The sequence below is a fragment of the Mus caroli genome, chromosome 5 (assembly GCF_900094665.2).
Source record: "Mus caroli chromosome 5, CAROLI_EIJ_v1.1, whole genome shotgun sequence".
Classification (NCBI taxonomy): Eukaryota; Metazoa; Chordata; class Mammalia; order Rodentia; family Muridae; genus Mus; species Mus caroli.
In genome coordinates this window covers 65,400,100-65,416,817 of record NC_034574.1, presented here as the reverse complement: position 1 = coordinate 65,416,817, position 16,718 = coordinate 65,400,100, and the positions used below count along the sequence as shown (strand labels likewise).

Here is a 16,718-nt window from a genome sequence, read left to right as displayed (position 1 = left end):
AGAAGAAGAAGAAGAAGAAGAAGAAGAAGAAGAAGAAGAAGAAGAAGAAGAAGAAGAAGAAGAAGAAGAAGAAGAAGAAGAAGAAATTTAAGATGCCAGGAAGTAGAAATGCCTTGGGACCTCTGATCTGGGGGTTGGTAGAGTCACAGGGTCAGTTGTATCTCAGCATGACCATGCTTGTGATTTTGTCTATAGTAGATGCACTACACTTTACTTTCTACAACACAGTTTTTTATTTGATTCCTAGGTTTGTAATAAAGAGGTCTGAGTGTGGGCTTTCACTTCTGGACCTAGGAAACTGAGTTTGTTAACTTTAGGATGCTTTCTATACAAAGATCCATATCTTACTTAACATTATAATTCTCTGGTTGAACATCTGTCAATATAGTTCCCACTGCAGAGGCTTTGAATGATTCAGAAACAGAGTCCATGGGGGAATCTCCAGGGATGCATCATTTTGAAAGAAGTCATTTGCATAACTGTAGAATAATTTTGTTTGAGTGATTTAACTTACTCATTTATTTAATTTATTAAATTATTTGAGTGGCTGGAGTGGCTATAGGCTTGAGGATTAATAAAGTGAGCAGAGACTGAAGTGTGCTCCCCATCCCCTCATTTTTCACGTGTGTGTGTGTGTGTGTTTGTGCAGGTTGATATCAAGAATCACTGTCCCATGCTTTCGACCTTCTTCATTGAGGCAAGATCTCTCAAGTGAAACCCAGAGCTTGCCAATACAGCTAATCGTACTCACCTACTTACTGTAGGCATCCCCTGTCTCTGTCTTCCAAGTCTGGAATTATAAGCAAGCTATCAAACCCACCCAGCAGTTCCCAGGGGTTTGGGGAATCTGAACTCAGGTCATTGTGCTTGCCATTTCCCTAGCAATGATTAACTAAGCTTTTAGGTTTGGTAAAAAACTGGCAATGGAGGATGCAGTGATGGAGGAAGGAGAAAAGGAGGGAATGGAGGGAGGAGAGAGAGATGGGGAGGGAAGAGAAAGGATTAAAATGGTGAATGTAAGATTTCTCAATGAAGGTGGCAGGATTTGGAGCAGAGGTAGAGGGGCCAGTCCAAGATGGAGGGACAACTTCTCTGTGATAAGAGAACGAGGGTGCAGAAACAAACAGGTCTATAGGTTTAGATTTAGGTCAGTGGGGTAAGCTCCATGCAATGGTCTTACCTTTTCTGTAAAATGGAAGTTGTAGTGGGTTCTCTTTGGAACATCAGAGCAGAAGAGTTTGAGAAGGAAGTTTTAAACTCACCAGTCAAGTAGTTCTGTCGGATGAGTCACAGCAGACAGTTGAGAGAGACAGAGCAGAGACAGAGACAGAGACAGAGACAGAGACAGAGACATTGTTATGTTCTTCTGGTGTTGGCTTTCAAAAACAGGCGTTAGTTTAGTTTACTGTGATAAAGACTGTGGCCAATAGAAACTTGAGAGGATTTTTTTTTAATATGCATCAGCTTGCTTTCTTATGCTTCCTTGGACCACTTGCTCAGACTTTCTCCACTGGGCTGGGTCTTTCTCTGTCAATTAGCAACAATGACAGACAGCAATGACCACCACAACAAAGACCAACAACAATAAAATGCCCCACAGACAGAAAATCTAACCATGGCAGTGAGGGGAGACCCAGAGGGACAAGGAAGTTCAGAGGACCAGAGAGGGTCTTACAATAGCGGTTCAAATACTCTAAGGCAGATATATGGGCACATGGAAAATGGAGAGTGGAGAAACTGGAAGAAGATTCGAGGGCTCACTGGATAGGAGGTCCCAAAACTCAGAGAATGGCTATGACAAAGTTGATCAAACAGGGCAGAATTAGAAATATAGAAGACAGGGAGGAGTCGGGCCACAGTGGAAATAATCTGACCTCAGAAAATACTCCTGGTAAGGAGAGTCTATCATTATGTGGTACAAAAGCAAACATGACAGCTTTTTACATGGATGTTGTTCTTAAGACATGAGAAGCAAGTTCCCCACCACGAGATAAGAAAAATATCGGAATGGATTGCTTTATAATATATATGTCTAGTTCTGACTAGATGCCTGCCTGAGCTCATCACATAGCCTCAAGGAGGTTCACCTCTGGTAGATGAGGAGGTTCCATTCTGGAAGAAGAATGTCACCTGAGAGGATGCTGCTCAGAGCCTCCTGAAAGCTTAGAGTCATCTTAACAGTTGCCCAAAAGTTGCTGCGATGGCTATTCTTGGATGTCAAGATTGACCACATCTGGAATTAACTAAAACCTAAGGGGCTGGGTATACCTATAAGAGATTTTTCCTTAAGTCATTTGTAGTGGGAAGACTCACCTCTCATCTGGATCTTTTGAGGTAGAAAGAGCCACAATCAATATGGGCCACACCTTCTGCTGGTAGCCTATATCAAAGGCATGGAGGAAGGAAGACTTTTGCTCTTTGCCTACTGGCAAGTTTATTCTCTTACTGGCATCAGTGCCCGCTTCTTTGGGATTTTGGCATATACTGAAGACCAGATGAGATATCCAGCCTCGTGGGCCAAATCAGCACTGGATTCTTGGTCCTTCCATTTGTAAACAGCCAGCTTTGGAGTCACTACATCAGATGTCTATGCTCTATCAGTTCTATCCCTCTAGAGAACCCTGACTAATACAGGTCTACATTGCATGGTGTTGAGAAGAGCCTCACAGACCTGTAACTGTCCAAGCATTTCTAGGCACAGTGTTCAGGAGTCAAAAGTGTGCGCAGAAAACCATGTGACTGAGAAGACTGCTCGGAAGCACCGAGTTTTTCATTCTCTTACCTAAAAAAGAAAAGAAGGTAAAGGAATTTGTTCCCTAGCCATTGGTAAGAGTATATAGACTAATCGGGAGTATAGTTTCTGAAGGCTATGCACTTATGGATATGCATTTCTATGGGATTTTAGAACTCTTTGTTTCTGACCCTTTTCTTGTGAGTATTGAATGTGTTTTTCTGTGCTTGGCTACAGCATTCTGGACAGCAAGGAGCCACTGTAGATAACCTGAAACACTTATCCCTAAAATAGTTCCATGGCCATCTTACTAAAGAGATGGTTTCTGTCATTGCAGGGGAGGAGTTAGAAGCAGTTGATGACCCTTTACTTCTCTGGCTATATTTTCCCCTCAAACATACTTTTTTAAGGGTTACTTTTCTTAGAATTATGCTGGTTGAAGCATACCCTCTTTGTAGTCCTTCCTCGGGAAACCATATTCCTATCCCCAAGTTTCCATGGCAGTGTATCTTCTACAAGGTATGAGCTTTGGGGAGATCACTGGTTTGAAGTCATTGTTAGACTTATTGTGGATATTCAAGACTTAATTGAGTTAATTGATCCTGTTACTGTCTCTGTTGGCCTTCAGTTCCATCAGATAAACAGGACTGTTGCCTGCAAGCCTGATGGGTGTCCTCCTGTCCAATGACAGAGCTGTGATCAAGGTGCTGCCACAGACCTATTTTACTATGCCACCACCCTATCTGTCTGAGAGCCAACTGTAGACTGATTAAATGAACTCACCTTGGCTGCTGTCTTATACCAGGCTCAGTGGAAATGTGTTAGTAGACACAGAAGCCTAATAAATGAAGCCCTTCTCAAGCTAGCATCACATGTCCTTTCAAACAGTGCCTTTTATGGAGAATTCTTAAGGTTACTGAAGACACCATTGCATTCTGTGGCGAGCACTTTTGGTGTGTGCCTCAGAAGACTCTATCAGATTTGCCAGTTCATTTCCTTTGCATGTCATAGAAATGACGATGGGCGAGCCAGGATGTTGTAACAATACAACAGGACCATTCTGTTGGAGCAGTCTGGATAATCAAAAGGCTTTATGCAGACCCATTCTTTTATTGACAGTTACTTTATTTATTACAGAGAAAGAGAACTGGCCATGTGTGGCAGGTTCATAAGGAGAACTGGTTGGTATTCGGGTTGTTAGAATAGTTGAGTTTCTGTGAACATACAGAAAGCAGGAAAAATTAGTTTGGAAGTAGCAAAAGAGAAGCAAATTAATTTTAGGTTTAGACTGCTTACCATCCAGAACAGAATCTGCACACTATAACAAGAAAGAAAGTTCAGTACTAAAGGGTGGTATTCCAAAAGATCACAGAGGTTAACAGACATGTGCCAAAGCTGTCAGTAGAAGAAGACTGGGGTTCAAGAATCAGGAGCTAGGTTTGCCCTGGGTACTAGGGCCTGTCATAACTTGAAACACTTTTCATAGCATCTCAGGCTTCTGCTGAGAAAAACCCTGCCTTCATCTAGCCATTTGTAGTAAACAAATTCCCAGACAGGAGTTTGAACTTTGCACAATGTAAAGCATTTGCTGACAGGAACATTTGAGCCGTCACTGTGGTCTCTCGCACCCTCTCATGGTTAGACTGTGGGAGAACGGTGAGCATCAGGGCACGCCCTCTGAGTGGCTCTGTGTCACTGGCACCCATGACAGTCCTCCCCTGTTGTACTTGTTAGTAGATATGTGGTCAGCAATACTTAACCTTATAGAACTGTTACTGCCTAAAAGCGCTCTCTCTCTCTCTCTCTCTCTCTCTCTCTCTCTCTCTCTCTGTGTGTGTGTGTGTTTGTGTGTGCACGCATGTGTGCGTGCGCACGTGTGCGTGCAGACATGGATTGGGATTGAGACAAAGAGGAATGAAGTCTAGTTAGTGTCCTGTCTACAGCTACTCACCAGGATTTGACCACTGTGTCAAACAACTCTGAGTTGTTTACATCTGGCACAGGGGGAGTTCTTGACATGACAATTCATAGCATTTGGAATACTGCTAATCTGATAAATGCATCTTAGGAAAAAACAAGTTAAAATATCATTAAAAGTTTATCTAATGAAAAAAATTCAGAGTCTATAGCAAAAAAATGAGAAGGAAGGTTGGTAGAGTGGTTGCCTTACAGGGGGGGAAGAGGAGGAGGGAGAAGAGGAAAAGTGCGAGGAGGAAGAGGAGAAAGTGAAATAGAGGGGGGGAGGAGGAGGGGGAAGAGGAGGATTTGTTTATATATGCAGTTATTCACTTGCTTTGTAGATTACATTTTTTTGACTACTTTATTTCATGCCCTCAAGTCCACAATGTCAAACTTCTTAGCAACAGTGCTCCCCTGAAAGGACAGCTGTAATATAAAATTTCATACCAGCCACAGAGCTTCTGTGTGATATTCAAACCGTGTTTCATTTCTCTCTCTCCCATCAGGTCTTGAGAGCAGACAGGAGTGTGGGCGAGGGCTGCCCTCAGAAGCTGGTGACTGCTAACTTGCTGCGCTTCCTCCTGCTGGTGCTCATCCCCTGCATCTGCGCCCTCATCGTGCTGCTGGCCATCCTGCTGTCCTTTGTGGGTGGGTCATGTTCTGCTTCTTCTTCATTTTTTTAATCTTTAATAGTTTTTCACAATCCAGTCGTTATCCCTCTCCTGGACCACCCTCTGACAATTCCTCATCCCATTCCTCCTCCAGCATCTCCAAGAGGATGTCCTCACACCCCCACAGTCCCCCACACCCTACCAGGCCTCCATGTTCCGTGGGACCTCAAGTCTCTCAAGGGTTAGGTGCATTTTCTCTCATATACAAATCAGGCAGTCCTCTGCTGTATATGTGTATGTGTGTGTGTGGGGTGCTGACCAGCTAGTGTATGCTGCCTGGTCGGTGTCTGAGAGATCTCAGGGTCCAGGTTTGTCGAGACTGCTTGGGCTTGCCCTCCTCCTCAGCTTCTTCCAGCCTTTCCCTAATTCAACCACAGGAGTCCCCAACTTCAGACCATTGGTTGGGTCTAAGTCTCTGCTTCTGTCTCAGTCATCTGCTTGTTGGGCCTCTCAGAGAGCTGCCATGCTAGGCTCCTGTCTATAAGTACATTACAGCACCAGTAATTAAGTACATGATAGCATCATCAGCAATGAAGTGATATGTACTAAGCATTAATTTGCTTACATGCTACCAACTCAGTTTAATGAACAACAGACTAAGCTAGAAGAGCACTCTCGCAGGAAAACAGGCAGCCTGTTACAATTGCTGCCCACTCATGTTGTAACTCAGGCTCCTATAGATGCATGTGATCAAATGAAACAGGAAACAAACCGCAAGATAGTGATGATCAGATTCCATCACTAAAGATGTAAAAATTGGAATTTCACCAAAGCAGCTCATTGTTGTTTGAAAAATTGGCTTAGGAAAGTCATGAATATAGACTTGAGAGTTCTAGTGAATATAAAAGTCTGTCTATTTGTGTGCATTTAGGATCATATGTGATGTTTATTGGAAAGTAATACTTCTATGTGATATCTTGCTATCCACAGAGGACTTGTTCTAAGATACCAAAACCCATTGTAGTTTACATCCCTTCTGTGAAAAGATGGAGTATTTGTAAACCTTATGTGTGCATCCTTTGGTGACTTAAGATCACCTTTAGGTAACATATGATTCCTAATAAAACACAAGTGTAATAGTAGTTCTTTACTGCTTTAGGAATAATGAGAAGAAAATAGAGACTAGAGGTTCAGGGCAGATGAAATTTCTTCACGGCCCCAATAATGTCCATTTGTGCTTAGTTGGATCTATGAATACAGAAGAAAGGCTGTGCTTGTTCGCTGTGAGAATGTGTTACACTCATTGTGATGGGTAGTGGGTTACAGTTGGAAGATCTTTTTGAGGAAGAAGAAATGTGACCATGTTTATATTTGCAGACGATGGTAGAGCTGGATACTGGACTTGGCAGAAAGAAGTAAGGGAAGGGAGACTGGCTTGTGGTTCTGGCTCTGACCCAAATGAAGATGAACACAAGCTTGAAATAAGGTCTTGGGTACATTAAAATAAGAAGAAATTAGGGTGGGTTGGATTTGAGGGTAAGGGAGGAAAAGAAATCATGGCCAGTTCATAGCTTTCTGGCTTGGGTAGGCAGGTTGTTTGGGGCCACATGTTCTGGGAGAACAGTGTGATGCTGGCAGAGCAAAGCTCATTGGAAGATAAAGTTTGTAGATTAGGGGTGCCATGAGTCAACCGAGTTCATTGGAATCAAAGAATGTACACACACACACACATACACACACACACACACACACACACACACACACACACACATATATATATACACACACACACACACATATATATATACATAGACATATATGCATATTATATATATTATATATGTAATTTACTGACGATTTGTGTGTATTTAGTATCATATATGATGTTTATTTTATATTTACTAGAACTGTCAATTCTAAATACATATATATATGTATACATATATATGCACATATATTTTATAAATTCAATTTTGGTTAAGAAATAGAGGAATATAAGAACTCCAACATGATGTCTTCTTTGGGAAAATATATAGAGAAATTAATACTACAAATGATATTTGTTCTATGGTTGTCTTTGGAATTTGCTTCCACCCCATTGCCCCATGTCTGGGGCTGAGGCATCAGCAGGGATGCTGAGACGGAGCCTGGCTACCCTGAAAGATGAGGGAGTGTCCAGGCATCACTGAAGAAGCAGGAGCTTGTGAAATTTGAAGAGAAAACATATTAAGTAAAAACCACCGACAGAGATTAGATAAAGAAAAATGGTCAAGAGGAGGCTAGAGAAGCAATGAAGGGGTCTGGGAACTTAGAATTTCTCAGATGTTGAGGGAGGGGAGACACATATGTGGCCAGGGAGTGGACAGAAGAGAGGCTGTGTCTAGGAGGTTGACTAGTGATGTATCAGGCACTGTTCCCTCTGTAATCCGCTATGTCCAGCTTTCGGCTAAGGCCAGCCAACAACACTGAGCCTTGTCACTGTTCTTTCAAGATCAACTCCCCATAGGCTTGCCCACTCTCCTTCCTCCAGACCCCCTCTGTGGCTGCTGTGTTTGAGTCTTGTTCCAGATTCATAGATTCTCATCTCTGGGAACATTGTCTCCTAGGAGCTTCCTAGCTCACCCCACCCACACTGTTTGACCACCCTTTCTCATCATATTATGAATGGCTCACATATGCAGAAGAACATGTCCTTTCAGTCTCAAGGTCTCATGCTCATATAAAGTTAGGCACATGTTATAAGCCTGTATGCTTAGTAACAGCTGAACAGAGGGCAGGAGAGGGTGCTACTGAAGCAGGTATTTGGTATTTTTGTTGTTGTTTAGTTTTTGTTGTTGTTGTTGTTTGAGACAGAGTTTCTCTGTGTAGCCCTGGCTGTCCTTGAACACACTCTGTAGATCAGGCTGGCCTCGAACTCAGAAATACACCTGCCTCTGCCTTCCAAGTGCTGGGATTAAAGGCATGCACCACCAGTGCCCGACGTTGTTTAGTTTTTAACTTCATTTTTGGTAGTTCTTGGGGAATTTTATAGAATCTATTTTAATCCTATACACCTCTCCCAACTCCTCTCAGATCCACCCCACCTTTGCTACCCATCTAAATTTGTCTCTTCCTTTCTTTTCTTCAACTCCAGTTTGTGTTGTCCCTATATTCTTAGATCAGTGGTTCTCCATTGAAGCTTCTCTGACTTACCGGGGACTCTTATCTCAAAGAAAGCTCATTGTCCCGTTCACAGCAAATGTCAGTTGCTAATAACTCCTTAGCTATACTTGGGGCTCTATGCCAGTGGCCTCCTTCTCTCCCAGTGCTGAGATTTGGTCTGACTTGAACTTGCATAGGTTTTGTGCATGCTGCTACAAGTGCTGTGAGTTCATATGTATAGTCGCCCTGTTGGCTTATAGTCGGCAGCCAGTTTTGGCTCTTGTGATCTTTCTTGCCCACTCTTCTACAATGATCCTTTGGAATGTGAATCAATACAGTATTCCTTTGGATGGCTGAACAATACCCCATTATATAGATATTACACAATGTTTGTCCATTGATCAGTAGAAGAACATTTGAGTTACTTTCAGTTTTTGGCCTCCACAATTTCTGTTATCCTGCTGTGTATTCATGTGTAAGTTCTTCTGTGTACAAACACTTTCATATCTCGTAGGTACTATTCCAGTACTGTAAGTACTGGAATATTGCATGCTTATGTGCAGCATTGCAGAGTCTATTAATTTGTATCCACCCCTAAATTACATCCTGCTTGGACACTGGAAACTTCCAAAGGAGGAATCTCATGACACATCTTCAGAAGCATTTTCTATGTTCTGCACAGCACGATTTCTTAGTGAAGCAATATCTTGCCCCATAACCATTTTGTATTTTATGATTGAGATGCATGCTGTTGTAATGGGCACCATAGCCACTTTATATCTTTGCTGCTAAACTCTCATTAAACCTTGCTTACTTTAGAGACATTCTAATTGTTGGGGTGGATGACTCCAAGCCTTCCCAACTCTTGCCATTGCACATGTGTTGACAAGGACTGTTCAGGGAACCAGGATCCAGGTTGTACAGTCTGTCTCCAGCCTTTCCCATTCCTACCTGGCTCATTCCAGCATGGTAAATGGACTTCTGAAGAGGAGAGCTGAATTTGGTACCCAGTGTGTTTGGGCAGCAGGTTATGCACTGACTCACATAGCACTTAACAGGGGCTGCTAAGGTAAAGCTTTTCAGAAGCTTGGGTTGTCCAAGGTGTGGATGTAAAATAAAGAAGTGGGGTTCTGAAAGAAACTGGAGTGTAAGAAAGTTCATCATTCAACATCTGGGATGTTGCTTCCTTGGTGATCACAGTGTCCTGCTGGGCTGGATGGACAGAAGGAAGGGCACTGGGAGGTCTGAGGTTGCTGTTGTAGCCCTTCCTTTCTTGGCCGCATGAGTTTGTGTATGATACTTCATCTTTGCTGGGAGACGAGAGATCTCTGTTTCACAAATTTATTTCAAAAATCAAATGAAATATCTGTGCAAATGGTTTTAGAAGTGATAAAGTTCATTATGAAGTCAAAGAATTTCTTATTTACCAGCAATTACTTGGACTAATTATTTCTACAGCTTTACTACAGTAAATCAGCTGTTGACTGACATGTATCTGTCTCATTTTCACTCTAAGAACTGAAATGACGGTACCATGACCCATTATCACAGTAACGTTGAAATCCCTAATTCCACAGTCTCCCAGCCAGCATATCCTCCTGCCCATGAAGTACTTAGAAGGAAATTAAAGTTAATTTTGAGTTTGCAATATGATGATCAGGTTCATATGACTTCTATGTTTAGGTTTAAGACCTATTTTTGAGTCATACATTCATTTTTTTTTAAATAACTAAATGTGGAGCTGGAGAAGCTCAGCTGTTAAGAACACAGGATGCTCTTGCACAGGACTTGAGTTTGGTTCCAGTATCCATACTAGGCAGCCCATGACACCAGCAACTCTAGCTCTAGAGAGTTGGACACCCTTTTCTGGCTTCCTCATCATGGACACTACTGAAGAACTGCCATGCTTCTCCATCTTTTGTAACAGGCTCAGCAACAACACTTTGTGCAGTTCAGCTTGGTTAGATGTCACACTTTCAATGGGCACTGTTCTGTGCTGGTCTAGAGTGCTAGGTTCTGACAGGCTCTGCTTTGGGGTCATGGCTATAGCCTCACCATTAGTTACTCTTGGCTATGGAAAGAACCTGGGTTGGGCATGATCTCCACCACGTGTATATTCTCATGCAGGGCAGAAGTGTGCACAGTGGCTTTTGGAGGCAATAACTGTACACCCCGAAGACAAACTTAATCTTTTTTTTTCTTTTTACTTATTTTGTGTTATCATGTATGTTTTCGGCGAATCTCTGTGTAGGCTATCAAACCTTTCATTACCCATCAGCACAGCATTGTATTTTGTTTGTTTGTTTGTTTGTTGTCAGTTGTCTCCCTGGGAACTCCAGCTTGACACAGCTTTATCATATCCACCTGAGGCTGATTATCTGTTTCTCCCCTTCTTATCCCTTTCTAAGTACGTCAGCATCTATGACTCCCATCTCCCCTCCAGTTTAACCATTTAGAGCCTTCAGAACCTTTCCTACCGCATAAAGGTCATGTCTCATTGTGGAGCACAGCAAAGCATTAAAGTCCCATACAGTCACAAGGTCGTTGCTCAATTAACTTCCTTCTCAACTCTCCACTGAGCAGGGATCTATTAAGCCCAGTGAACTTGCTGCTAAACAGTGCCTTTCTCATGCTTAATTTTCTCTTAGCATCTGTTTTTCTATTGTTTTTCAGTCCCTGATGTTCATGGGGACCTAGTTGCAGCATCCCTAATGGCTAGTTTGAGCCAGCCCATCAGGCATTGTACTTCCCTGTATTGTCTCTAGCTGTGCAGTCTTTTCTCATGGAGACGTGAGTTTATTACTCATTTCTCCACTTTCACAGAACTAAGACTGATCTGTCTGCACCTGTCCCCTAGAGCCTCAGGAATAGGCTGTCAAGATTCCTTGGATTTCTTTTAAAAGTCTTGCTTACTTCATTTAACTTGGAGGCAGAGTTTTGTGACCATGCTGGTTGCCTGTGCTAGCCCATCGGCGTGCCCCCACCTACTTACAGAGTGAATCATGGATTCCCCCTTCATTTCTAAGACAATAGCTATCACATTTTCCTTGCTTTCTCTTTCTCAACCATTCAGATCTTACCAAAAATTCCAAGTTTTGGGATGCCAAGAATCCCTTTAGCACAAAGCTCATTTGTACTCTCTCTTGAACTTTACCAGGCACAATAAATGGCAAACTCCATCCTATCCCCCTCCCAAATTTCATTCTTCCTATTGAGGCTGCTGTGGAGGGTCTCATCTCCCTGTGTTTTTCACTCTGCTGTTCCTCTCGGGGCTCTTTTCTGGGAGACAGGTGGGACTCGGTGGCATGTCATGTCATCCAGTGGAGAAGCCACACTCTTGTTACTCTAATGTGTTTACTATTTTGTCCTATAAATGATACTTTCGAGAGTTGTTATATAGTCTCTAGTCCATTGGTCACCTGAGGGGCATCATCCCAATCACACAGGACACTGTATTCAAGGAAACATGCCGTTCTAAGTGCAGGAGGATGGCCACTCTGGGATTCTGTACCCTCAGATAGCTCAGCCTTATCTATGTATCTTATAACTCATAGCAGAGACCATACTACTGTTCCACTTGTCGTTGGTTATGTTGGTACTTGTTGGGCATCGTGTTGTAACTATTATAGCCTTCCTAGTTTTATATAGTCTCTCTAATCTATTTTTGCTTCTCTCTCTCTTTCTTTTTCTTTGCTTGTGTTTTGGTGCCAGATAAACTGTGTGATGTTTCCTGGGTAGACGTGAATAATTATTTACTTCTCTCCAATACGGCACTGTTTACAGACCAGTGATATGTTTCCACTGGAGTTAGCCTTCAAAAAAACCAGTGAGCTATTGGCCTTACCTTCAGTAGCATGGAGACTAACTCAGTTGTGTCAGCAGAAAGCCCTTCCCAGTGTAGTGGATGACTCTTAAAAGAGGCATCCCTGAGGTTTAAAGGACATTTTGTAGGCAGCCCTACTGAAGTCCCGTTCTCCAGAAACTGTTTACTGCCTCTATAACCACAGAGAGGAGCCTTGAGGGTCTTATAATATTCTATCTCAAGAGCCCCCTTTACATCCATGAGGGAACATTTGAATCCAGAGGAAATAGCAACACAGCAGTCATCCTGACACCAGGAAGGTGCTATCTCAGTGAGGGTTTATTTGTTTTTCTGAGTATTAATACTGTTGAACATCCAGTATTGTTGTGGCCATTGGAGAAGAGTCTACTTGTTGCTCATTTTTAGAACTTGAACTGTTTTTTAGCTGCTGACTTGTATGAGTTCCTTATGTATTTTAGACATTGACCCTTTATCAGATACACAGTCCATCATCTTTCTAGTTTGCTTATTTTTTCTTTGCTGTGCATAAACCTCTCTTTTTAAATTTTTTTTATTTTATTAGATATTTACTTTATTTTCATTTCAAATGCTATCCTGAAAGTTCCCTATACCCTCCCCTCTCTCTTGATATAGACTAGTTTTGCATTTATTGATTGTGCTCTTGTGCAATATTGATGCCTAATACAAATAGATCATAAGACACAAACTTGATGAAGGAGGTAGAATCCATGAGCATGGAAAGCTATAGCCCTCTGAAGGAATCAACTGGAACAGACAGAAGTAAGTGGAAGATGCCCTGTGTTCGCTGACTCCATAGCTTATTCCTGTTATGGAGACTGTGCTACCCAAAGGAGTTCGTAGCTTTGATTCAGTAGCTAGCCAAATTACAGTAGGAAAACGAACCCTAAAATTCATATGGGACCTCAACCGATATCTACATCAGCAGAGCAAGTTTGAGAAAGAACAAAGTTCAAGGCCATCACACTCGGTGACTTAAAAACATAATGAATTTTAAAGGCAGAGTCGTCAAAACTACATGGTCACCAGCATTATAACAGACATGGTGACCCACGGGCAGAACTGGGCCCAGGCCCAGCTGCTTTCCCCTACATATATGTGCTCACTTGCTCTCCAGCAAGGGAACTCAGAATGCACAGTGAGAACAGGATGGTCTCTGAAACCAGAGGTGTTAGGATACCTGGGTATCCACATGGAAAAGGAACAGAATTGAATGCTTTTTGAAAAATCACATCAAAATAGGTTATGCGGGAACACAAAATTTGAAGCTATAAAACTCTTAGAAGGACTTGAGGTGGGGACTTGTCACTGCTCTTCATTGGTATTAATGTTTGATTGATAACCATTTCCCTCCTTTTACTCCTGTGGGGCTGAGGGTTGGAGCATGGTTAGACCATGCGTTAGACCAATGCTTTGCCACTAAACCTCACTCTAGCCCTTTGGCTGGGGCTTTGAATGGCTGTGTTTGGTGTTCTGTTCAGAATGGGGTGATAGGGGTGGAGTATGTGCTAGGGAATCTTAATAGTCATGGGGTTTGGCTGGAAGTGACTTTTAAAGCTATTGTTCATGACAGTTTTGTTTCAGTAAAACTGGTCTAAACAGTTTTCAGCCCTCACTGGAGGGCTACTGAATCTTTCTTTCTCAGGCTGTTGAAGACTTGTATACACAAGCTTGAAACACACCACCATCTCAAGCTAATGATTCTTGTTTTATCTATAGGCTTATAAAGAGAAGTCTGAGGTCATCTTTCTAGATTTCTTTGTGCTATGAAAGCTCTGGCCATAACTCATTAGACTTCTTTTGACATGAAGAAGAATAAAAAGCAAAGAGGTAGAGAGACCTCGGGAAATATGATTTATATTTCTTACCCAATTCTCTTGAACTCAGGAGAAACAATGTTCTTCAAAAGTAGCGTTCCTTCTCTCGAGCGCCTAGTTGAGTCTGAGAGAGTGGAAGTGAAAACTATGTGTTTTTCTCTTAGAAAAGTTCTTAACAGCTTCTAGCTTTTAATAAACTAGTTGGAATTAGACGACTCTGAGCTTCTTGTTTCAAAGTGTTGGGTTTTGAGCACTATTTTCAAGTGAAACACTCTCCAGGTTCTTATTTAGACTAGAAAGGAAAAGGTTCCCAGTGATCTATCGTGACCTCACTTCTTATTGCTTATATAAATCTTCAGATTCTTTTCATAGCTTAGGCTTTCTGGTACAGATTCATTAACAGAGAGTTTTCAACCACAAGCACGTGTCTTTGTAATGTCCTCAGGCTGGGGTTAGATCTATGCCTCAGGCTTCCTGAAATGATGATCAAAGAGTTTTTGCTCAAAGTCTGATTCTTAGACCAAACGGCAATCCTCCTGGGAACCCTGACATGCAGGATGCAGTTCCAGACCCCACTCCAGTGTTATCCTTTAGAAATCCCAGTGCCTATCCATCCTCTCCTCCCTGCAATAAATCTTTATCTTTTCTTCTTAGAACACTGCATCTTTCTTATCACAGCTACCAATGTCTTTTTATCTAATAGGTTGTATCTGGAACTGATAGTTATTCGAACCAGACTTTGTTACGAAGAGCCTATGTCTTCTCTCTGTGTTTAGTTTCCTAATGCTCATGTTTCTCTGTTTGTCCAGTGAATGACAAGGCATCTGTCCTAAGCTCCTTTCTCAGTTTACACTCTTCCCTTCCTTGGCAACAGCATCCAGTCCCATCACTCCATTTATCATCTATACATCCAACCCGCAATCACAGCGGAGGCCAGGGCTGATTCTGGGTGTTCTCCTGGGTCTTGAAATGGGTGAATCCATGTGGCTGCCTTCCCTAAAGTGCAAGCAGATGTGGCATGGGAGCACAATGAAGGGAGAATTTTGTTGGGAGCTTGGCAATGCATTCTGCAAGAGCTCTTTACATTGCAAGGTTGGCCCTTGCCCTTAAATATTGCTAGGCATTTCATACTAAATATATGCAAAACAGCTCCATCAAAATACACCTCTATAGGTTGAGTTTGTAATCTTCACTATCTTTTGTTAGTGGCTAGATACTACTATGTAATATCATCATTATCATCATCATCATCAACAACAACAATAGCAAACACAGGCTAATTTCTCACCCACTCTGCAGTTGATTTGTGGGGAGTGTGTGTGGGGAAGACCATTCAGGTCTTCCCAGGTCTGCACTAATGGAGCAGCTACCATTCTGAACTTTGTGGCAGTGACATAAAATGTCTGGAGGTTGTCATGGCAATTAACTGCCTCTGCCTAGAAGCAACCCTTGTTGGTTTTGCTTGGGGCTTTTAACTTGTTGGAAGGCTGTATCCAAGAGGCCAGAGACTGCAATTGCTCCATGTTTCTGACTAGAATGGAACAGAATGAAGTATCTGGTGAATAGCACTGAGGGACAAGCAGACTTACCATGTACATGGGTGTTTCCTGAGTCCCGCATACGCAAACCTTCCCCCTTGTGCACGTAGAGTTTTCGCTTCTGGAAGTTGTGGCTGTCTTCACTGCTTTTGCCTTGAGAAAGAGCCTAACTTTCTCACTAAGATTGTGTCAATGGCTTCTCATTCTGCTCTGTAATTTTGATCCATTTAAACATCACCTTACAGCTACAGGGATGGTTCCCATAAGACCCAGTAAACGTTCACCATCACTACAGGATGTGTTTCAAACCTTTGGCATGCACTGGCCTTTATGACTGACACCTGCCGCCTTCCAGCCTCTCTTCTGGCTTCCTGTGTGCTAGCCATGTTCCAGGACTTGCTGCATGGGCTTTTCTTGACTTCTGTTCTGTTTAGAACACGCCTTGTTCCCTATCACCACCCCTCTTCTTCCCCAAAGTAATTTGCTCCAGTCTAGAGAATCTGTAGTCCTCCTTGAAGATTCCCAAGCCTGTTTCCCCCTAACAAATGCTTTCTGACTTTCTCAAAGGGAATGATGACTTTGCTCAGTTTTAGCCAGCAGACAATTCTATCCATATCATTCTTAAAGCATTCAGTTTGTATTTTTTTTGTTTAGATTTCATGCTTGCTTTGATTATGTAATCTATGCACATCTTGATGGCAGAAACATGTTACTAAGTCATATGTTCTAATAAAGGATAACTATGCAGTTCCTGACATGTGGAGAATGTGAAGTAAATGTGTTACATACTGCCAAAAACACAAAGACAAAATTATAACATCAAAGGAAGATGCTGCATCAAAATAAACCTCTATAGGTTGAGTTTGTAATCTTCACTATCTTTTGTTATCAGCCAGAATTGGTTAGATACTACTATGTAATATCATCATTATCATCATCATCATCAACAACAACAATAACAAAAACAGGCTAATTTCTATCCATCTATCTATCTATCTATCTATCTATCTATCTATCTATCTATCTATCTATCTATCTATCATCTATCTATCATCTATCTATCTATCTATCTATCTATCT

General features: G+C 42.1%; 1 protein-coding gene across 3 annotated transcripts in view; it reads left to right on the top strand.

Moving 5' to 3' along the window:
* Positions 1–16,718, top strand: part of Corin (corin, serine peptidase) — a 201,519-nt gene that overhangs the window by 28,585 nt on the left and 156,216 nt on the right. For all 3 annotated transcript variants that reach the window (XM_029477597.1, XM_021163653.2, XM_029477598.1), the window contains one exon: positions 5,197–5,338. In XM_029477597.1, coding sequence (XP_029333457.1) covers positions 5,197–5,338 — 142 coding nt within the window. The remainder of the gene's footprint in view (positions 1–5,196; positions 5,339–16,718) is intronic.